The sequence below is a fragment of the Ornithodoros turicata genome, chromosome 4, assembly GCF_037126465.1.
Source record: "Ornithodoros turicata isolate Travis chromosome 4, ASM3712646v1, whole genome shotgun sequence".
Classification (NCBI taxonomy): Eukaryota; Metazoa; Arthropoda; class Arachnida; order Ixodida; family Argasidae; genus Ornithodoros; species Ornithodoros turicata.
This window is the reverse complement of record NC_088204.1, coordinates 66,633,969-66,642,777: the sequence shown is the minus strand read 5'-3', so window position 1 is coordinate 66,642,777 and position 8,809 is coordinate 66,633,969. Positions and strand designations below refer to the sequence as shown.

The following is an 8,809-nucleotide window of genomic DNA, read 5'->3' as shown; positions in this document are numbered from 1 at the left end:
TCCCTGGCAGACTTCCTTGAAGGAGCTTGTTGCCACACTTTCAGGCCATGGTGTTACGGATGAGTTCAAACAAAAAAAATGAAGTACCAAATGAAGTAATAATGAAGTACCAAAAACGAAGGTACAAAGGGGATACAAAACCACGGGTATGCAGGCAACCTCTACAGATGAGCCACAGAAGTTCTTGGAGTGATCATGAGATAAGTTTACCAAACACACACAACCTCTAATCCAACATGTGCACATTTGAAGGCCACACATCACACCACTTTCCATCGAAACACGAGCGTGTGGAAATATAATGTAACCAGTATTTTTATTTTGTACCTTCTATGGGAAAGCAAAAGTCCTCTTGGCACTAAACAATAAGTTGAGCACTGCACTTCTTTCTTTGCTCGTGATCCAGTATGTCCTGTGAACAATTCCTTGATCGGCATCTCACTGCAACTCCACAATGAGGCTGGCACCTTGAACATATAGAGACCTACCCCCTAGAAGCTGAAAATGACAACAGTTTAGCTTAGACGCCCCATAGGCAGGGTTAGCCAAAGTATTAAGCCTACTTTACCTAGTGCATGGTTGCAAAGCTGTTGAACCATAAGTTCAGGGTATGATGGCCTGGTGTAGGAAACCCCCACAGACCATAAAGTGGGTTGGTTCCTACATCTGTAGGATAGCGTAGACTGGCGGGACAGATTTTGATCGCCACTGGACCAGCCGTGCCTCCGCTTAGCCCCCTGGCTACAGGAAACTTGTAGTAAGTAACAGGTTGTCAACGGTAGGGACTGGTGGCAGGTTAGCAGCAGTAGTGGTGGTCCTCTACACCATGGCTCTGCACTCCAAGGCTTATCAACAGGAAATGGACCCCAGTAGAATCTCCTACCACAAGCCCAAACTTCCTTCAGGAAGCTCAGCTTGCAAAAAGACACTTGTCTGTTGTCATGTGCTCGTCGTCCTCCGATCTGGTACCAGTCAGCTGTGTCTTCGTTTTTGCCACTACACAGGGGTTCTTCTAAAATGAGCTCGAGAACCAGCTGGCCCTTCCAGATTTCAGTGTAGGTAGTACATATAGCCTCTTGCATATGTTGCCTGTAGTTAGCAATGGGGTAGAGTACTGCCCCTAGTGGTGAAACTCCCCAATCATTATCATTAAAATAAAGTTGTTGTCTGTAGTTCACCCAGGCTGTCTTGTCTTGTAGTTGCCTGACTTGTTCAGCCAAAGCTTGCTTCTGTTCTGATTTGGCCCGGGCATTAGTGGTTACACCAGGTGTCAGCAGACGTCTGAGCCAATGAGGGCAGTAACATATCTTGTGTGTTCTAGGTGGTTGTGCGTTGATATCCGCAAGGCGCGAGGACTTGCACTACTCCAGAATTTTGCAGTATAATATCGTGTTCATTATTGCACAGGGCCCTTTAACTTTTATCATTCCCATAGTGACTATGTGCTTGGTGTGTCCTCTTTTGACATGTAGATACATGGGGCTACAGCAACAATGTGCTTTAAGACCTTTTGCAGCTGCAGACCATAGTTCCTGCTGCTATAAGCCCCAATAGCAAAGCTTTCTCAGTGCATGTTGTTTGACCAAGGTCTATTGACTGCCTGCAGTGAAAGGCACCTAAAGAAGCCAGACAAAGCCCTGTGCCTATATCCTGGTAGCCTGTGGAAAGGCAAGAATGACCGGTCTGACACATCATGCTTCTACCATGTCTTCAGGAAAGTCTGAATGCATTGGCTATGTACATAGTCAAGCTGCTTTAGATGGTGTACTTGCAGAGTTCTACATTTCATTGTGTAAACCAGTGAAGAAGTGTGGCATACCAGGACTGAAGCCAGGTTCTGTAAACAGCCCTTCCCGAGCTAGATGTTGTCCGTGGAACACACAAAGGTTCTCTATGTCCCTTGAGGAAGTGAGAAAAGGGACCGACTGAGCAATGTCACTGTGGACAGATCTGCAAAGTTGTGATGGACCCACATTGTGGCAAAACAGCCTTAACAGTCTTTGCTATGATAGGCTTGTTGCTGTCATACTCTCCAAGGTGTGTCGAGGAGCTGGTGGAATGGAATCATGTCATGATATAACGAGCTCTTCACAGGGCAGGGTATATTAACTCTTGATACCCAGTAGCACTGGTGATTACCGTAACTCCACGCGTATTAGCTGCGGCTTATGCACGATTTTTTTATTCTTCTCACAAGCTCTCTGCGGCTTATCTCGTGGCTATTTCTCCCTGGTATGTATTTTCCGCATACGCCAGTTTTAACGAAAGGGCCAACAGCGTCTCTGGAACAGCACCGTCCCGCCAATGCAGGAACAATACATAACAGGGGTGCGTCGACATTCAAGTAGACTGACCTTCCTGGTGCCTTCCCCCAAGCAGCTTTAACAAAAGTGCTGACAGTGATTCATGTCTTCTGGAAGGTCACTGGCCCGTCGATCCATGAAAAACACAACAAGGGCACAATCCGATCTTGGTAGAACACTAAAACTGACCTTCTTTGTTGTACACCATGCCGAGCTCGGAGTATGTATGGACCACGGGGTTTATGGCCTTCTCTACGGTCTCCTTTGTCACACAAATCAGTCGCGTCGTATTGCCCGCGACTTAACTGCGAGTGCGGCTTATCTGCCAGAAAATTTTCAAAACGTTCCTAAAAATGGGTCCTATCTGCGGTGTGGCTTATACGCGTAAAATCACAGTACCCCGAAGATCATTTCACGGACATCATTTTCAGTATCTTGATCAGTTTCCTATCAACATTCCAACCAGGCATGTGGGTCCTGCTCTAGATAAACACGATGGGTCCCCGCTGCAGTCAGAGGCGCCTCCAGCTTTGTTATCAAATGAGTCACATAGTATGGCCCACAGTTCAGAACAGCTGAGAGCAACCCGTGCTGCAAAGTGAGAGAAAGCCAAAGGTGAACTTGCTGTCATCATCAATCCCAAGTTCCCAAACCGATGAACGTTGTAAGAGCAGGAATACTCGAGCCACAATGACATCTGCTAGGGTGACTGAATGATGCAATGGCTGTGGCTAATGCACACAGGTGTAATACAGACAGCTTAGTTGACTACCTGTGTGGTAAAACCTGGCACCATGCTCTTTCACTTTCAGACACCCAGGTGATAATCTTCCTGCCGTGTGGACCTATGTCCTTCAGCTTGCTCAGTTCTTAAGTTCTTGCTTCAATTCTCGGGTCACCCTTCAAGTCCTTGCTAAGTTCCTGCTCATTTCTTTGCCTCAAGTTCTTGGTCACAGATGAACGACCATCTCCCAGACATTCGTGCTGGTGCTTGGACACAGTGATGTGCACAGAACGAGAATTGCCTCAGGCTACTTGGGCAACAGTGCCAGCAGAGTCTGTGTACCCACCGTGCATGTCTGCACTTCACCCCCTCTCCTGAAGTAGCAGTGATCTAGAGTGACTGGTTGGATGAGGTCATCATACATGGTTACAGCATCACACACTGACGGCACTGCCTGCACACAAGCGTCAACCGTTTTGTTCTTATCATCCCTTATTGCCTCGGGCACAATGTCAACAACCCTGTTGTGGTCCGCTACCATGTCTGTAGCCCTGTAGACTACAGTGAATCTAGTTTTAGGGCCATAACCAGGGGGCGGGTGTATTAATGCCTTTGGGTACTCCACCAATTTGAATTGCTCCTTGACAGCCAGCAAGGATCCTTGCTCTGGCATGTGTTCATCCTTCTCTGATAGGCCTTCTCTGCTAACCGTCGCTTGTGTAGAAATGTGGGCTGATACTGCCTTGAGCTTTCGCGTGCTTTCACGACCCTTGCGTTTTGGTGGTACTCTTTCTTCCGCTGCCTGTTCACACTGTTCCGATGGCTGTTCTACATCATCCGTGGCCCACGTAAAGGATGGAGGTGGTGCTCTCTTGCTCTCCGACACCATTTCCTGTTCCCAGCGTTTCCACCGTTTCCAGGAGGGAGGTGCATCCTGAGAGGTTAAAATTCCATAGAAGCACACGATATATCACAAAAGACACTGCTTTAGGTCTGAATAATTTTACAGATGTTGGCGCACCATAAATATTGTGATTAACCACTCAGACTTCCTATGGCAGTATGATTTGTGATCCATCAATCATATGCCAGAATTGTGAACGAGAATTAGCCGACGTAAGCCATAAACAGGGGCGATGCAAACACATCAGCCTTTAACCAATTTCCGGAGTTATTTGAATTACATCATTCCTTGAGCATTGGAGGCTTACGTGTTTGCGTCGTCCCTGTTTGTGGCTTGCTTCGGCTAATTCTCGTTTACAATCATAAATACTCTAGCCACATACATTCTTGAAAAGGGGAACTTGTAGAGAAAAATACAAAATGTACCGTATCATAGTGATTTTATAGTTTACAGTATAGGTGGTTAATCTCACGGTCATAGTTATTCACAAATTTGGATGGAGTCACGTATTGGGAATACATTTCACAGGACATTGGTCCTGTACACATTCCTAGAGGTGTCACCTACTCTGTGAAACTTAATTTTGCAGAAAAACTTGCGAAGGTCGCAACAATTAAGTCCCCACAAAAATTACTATAAAACGATACATCATTTCTTTGTCACCAGAAGGCAAGTAAATTGGTTTATGGATGATGTAGGTGTCTGAAATGTCTAAATATGTGTTGTTCTTCCCTCAATTTCAAGGAACATGTGCCAACACTCTGCTTTTTTGAGGCACCCCAAAGAAAAAGGAAAGTTCAGCAGTATAGGTTTGAGCAAGCCTCGTTGCAGCTTTTGTTCATCTTTCAGCCATAGTTCCCAGACACCGCAAAATAACCAAAGTACAGAGAAACGAGTGCTTTACTACAAAAAAAAAAGAAAAGAAAATGCTTCCTCAATAGATTGACCAGGAGCCTCCAGTTGAGAACCAGTGACATTTTGAAAACAAGACTGTTCCTTTTCTTGGCCTCAGCAGAGATTTCTCCAAAGGATCTTTTCCCTGGGCAGCACAAACTGATTCCTCCAAAATGCCGATTAGGATCTCTAAGGTGCAACAACTGCCATGGCATCCCCGGACCATCCCTCAGCAATGTTAACTGGGAATGTTAGTTGTAATCCCTAACTGTTTAAATTCATTGGAGTACAGCTCGCATCAGAGTTAACTTGAACAGCGTTCTGGCCTGTGGACCCTGGTGGTGCTTAGAAGAAATGATGGCAGAGGGTATTTGGGTCATCTCATTCCATTTGCGGGGGTGACCTCTGTAGGTCTCTTCCTGTTTCGCAAGTTGGAGCGGTGTTCACGTTAACTTTGGCGCAAGCTGTACATGCGCTTGTGTGAGATCAACAGTCCTATAGTCATCATGCCCCCTTTTCAGAGCCTCCAATTGTTCAAGCTCAATTCTAGCACTCGCAAAGGTGCCTGAGAGATGCGATAAACATGGGGGTTCATTCCGCTCATGCACTATCCCTCGGGTAAGGTCGAAGGTTAATTTAATGGACATTATTGAGAAAATTAGCAAGATAATTCTTCGTCGGCTCATGTCGTTTGCCATCAACCAGAAACACTGAAGCTGGGATCATATTCCCTGAGAACATCAATTATTACTTGCTCTAGAGATGGCCTCTACCTAGGGCCGGATCCGGACCATCAGCTTTGGGGGTGGGGGTGGGGGCGGTTTCTTTGTTGGAGCACGTAGTGGGGGAGAGGAAAATCCATTGTATAAATTGACATTTGGGAAGGGGGGGGCAATCGCCCAACTTCCCCCCCCCCCCCCCCCCAATGATCCGCCACTGCCTCTACCCAAATAGAGAAATTACAAGCAGACGAACCATGGTGGGCTCCCCCATGTGAAGCTCTGGCACAGGGTTCTCAAACGTTGGCTTTCCATCGGCAAAGTGAATGGAACATACCTGCAAAGGGAAAAAAAAACAGAAAATGCACTACACATTTTTAGTTCGGACCACCTAGAGGAGTTAATGTTCACCCTCAGTGTGCAAGTCTCGAAATCTGTGGTCGTTTGCCGGCACTGCATTAGGCTTCTGTTCATCAGCAATAGCTGCACTGGAATAGTACACCCTGATGCCAACACCGATTAATTTAGAATAAAGTATATATTTTTTTAACCTGGGTATTTAGTAGAATGTGAAGTTATTTTGCAACATTTTGTACCTGATTAAACGGCCTACTGTCGCAGGACCTCGTAATCAGTAGTAGTCTGTATTTTTTAGTGAGCAGAGTTACCATGTCACATGTCATTAGAAATGGCAAAGGACGTGGTGTTGGGTGCAGAGTACACTTCGTCATCTGTTTTCCAAATCGCAGGCATTCAGGTATCACAGGGGTAGATCGAAACGTTCGCGACCTGAATTTTTAACTGTTGCCACGGTAATGTTGAGGAGCACTTGCAAATCAACTTTGCTGCATCGTCCTAGTGGCGGTCATCTCTTGCCTACGGCTTCTGACACGAATAAGTCTTTAAAGCCGGCACCAGACGGTAAGTTGTGTCCTGCAAATCACAGACACTCGAAAACTGTCAGGGGTGCAGCACCGTTTGATGCCCTTGGGAGGCGATAACAAGACACGTGTCAAGTTTGGAAGTCGAGACGATGACTCAGTCTGCTCCGTATTGTCATACAGAACGCATGTATCTTTTGCATTGCGAAAAGTCTAAAGATGGCAGAATGTTAAATGCAACAACATACTTTATGTAATAGCATGGATCTGCCTGTGAGCAACACAGAGTGTTGCCAGCTCTATCGTCCATTATAATTCTCACTTGAGAGATACTCAATAAAAGCAATTTCTGTTTTGCCACTATGAGAAACAGAAACTGCTCAAAACTGCTCGGTTTGTGTAACTTCTCTACCCAAGTACTCAACGTCCAATTTTTAGTGATTGTACACGTAGTGGATACTTGATGAAAGAAGGATGAACCAAGCGAGGGTAGTTTTTAACTTTTTGTCAGGAATCAACCAACGAAGCAATAAGAGCCCGCTACGACACATTACCCACACCTACCCACCCATTACCCACCCAATAGAAGGTTAAGGTGAGACAGGCAAAAAATTATGAGATAAGTAGGTTGAGGTGAAGATATTTTAGAAAGAATAAAGTTGAGGTAAGGTGAGGAAAATACTTTAGAAAGAAGCTTGAGGTGAAGTGAGGAAAATTTTTCAGAAATGTGGTGAGGATGAGCAAATGTTTCCCCCAAGAAATGAGGTGAGGTGAGGTGACGAAAAACATCTGCGATGGAAGCTGAGGTGAGGGCACTTGCCCACGTCTGCCGAGGAATCTCTAGCCGGCGAAGCTCAACGCTCAACCAACGATCTGGCGTTTCATGGCGAATCCCGGTGCCGGCTGAAGCTGTCTGGGGCTTTCCTTGGGTTTTCCTCAGACGCCATGAGACGTATGTCAGCACAGTTCCCTTAGAAGTCGGCCCAAGACGCACATTCCCCAGAGCATTAGTCATGACGTTGCCTACCTCTTTTAGGTCGACAACGGCGAGCTCTTTCATTAGCACCAGACAAGGTGCACCAGGACCGCTGTTCCACTGGGACCCGCACAGCGAGTTCAATCAATCAATCAATTTATTTACTCCCAAGAGTCCCTCGGGAGGGCGTTGGAGGGAGTTCCAGTCACAGGCTGAGAAGCTCCTCAACACAGATAGCCGTCCAGGATATGCCATCATCGCCATTAAGGACCCGTAGAGGAACAACATCTCCTCTACAGAGATGAAAGTGCCACTGACACTGTCACTTCCACTTATGACCACAACAATGACACACAGCTAGCCGGCTCTGCCATTTTTGAGCATAGGAATAATGCTTTTTTCTAGTTAATCAGTAAGAGTTTATGGGGGTTGAATTTTATGCAACTGACGATGGACAGCTCCCGACGTCCTGCCGAAATAAACACATGCTTTTTTTTTTTTTTTTGCTGATGGCTTGTCCATTCTTTACCTTCATTTATGTGGATATTCCGCGAGCCCATCACTACCGCTGGGAACAGCCAGTGCCAGATAAACGAGTGCCAACCGTACGACAAGCTGAGCGCTAGATTTTGTTGTAACATTATGCATGTAGGGTGAGGGTGGATGTACAAAGTGCCCCATTATGTAGTACTATAAGGAGATGAAGTAACATGGTAAGTAAGATGGTAAGGTCGTCATAAAACATCTCAAAACTAGTACTCGTTTCTAATCAGTTTCATTGGTTCTCCCTTCTGGGAGGAATGACAATGATGCCTAAGTTCATCATTGGCCACTGTTACGGGGAGAACTGTTCGGTATGGTGCTTATCAGGCCATAAAAGGGCACATGAAGCAAAGAACGAAAGCATACGAAAATAGAATCGCAGAAAGCTGTGAATCTATTTTGATTCTTCTTTTTTTTTTTCTTTTTCATGGCGGATTTGTTTCATACGATGTGTGCGCTTCTGACGTTTGAATCGGAGCCCCATGCTCAATCAACAAGCAGAGAACAAGCTTGGACAGAATATTTGTTTTGATTACTCGTGTTCACCTCACCCTTGCATTCACTGTCGGTTCGAAATCCTTCCTTTTCAGTGCGTCAATCCACCTCGACCGTAAATGTGGGTTCTTCTTTTCGCTTGGAAAGCGATGTAAACTGAATATTCCACATTGACAGCACGAAACGGTTGTTTTGTGAATGTTGCATTCAGTTTTCAATAGTCGTTGGCGCCTTCTTTGGTTGTTGTAGCAGCTGCTTACACTGCAGTGTTTACCAGATGACCTTTTGTATGGATATGGAGGTTTGGCATTCATAGTTTTCGAAAGGCGTACTCAAAACTAAAACGACACGTTGTACGTATTGGCAGTCC

At 45.7% G+C, this 8,809-nt stretch overlaps 1 protein-coding gene across 2 annotated transcripts; it reads right to left on the bottom strand.

The window, feature by feature from the left end:
* Positions 1-291: 291 nt before the first annotated feature.
* Positions 292-8,808, bottom strand: LOC135391745 (uncharacterized). 2 transcript variants are annotated; one of them, XM_064622170.1, is made up of 5 exons: positions 8,496-8,808; positions 5,801-5,881; positions 2,355-3,961; positions 569-1,899; positions 292-498 (listed from the first exon to the last, which is right to left on the bottom strand). In XM_064622170.1, exons 1-3 carry the CDS (start codon positions 8,751-8,753, stop codon positions 3,335-3,337), a joined length of 966 nt encoding a protein of 321 aa, XP_064478240.1. In that variant the 5' UTR covers positions 8,754-8,808; the 3' UTR covers positions 292-498; positions 569-1,899; positions 2,355-3,334. The 2 variants fall into 2 exon arrangements, with proteins under 2 accessions (XP_064478240.1, XP_064478239.1); XM_064622169.1 differs by having other exon boundaries at positions 569-3,961.
* Between the last annotated feature and the right edge of the window lies 1 nt (position 8,809).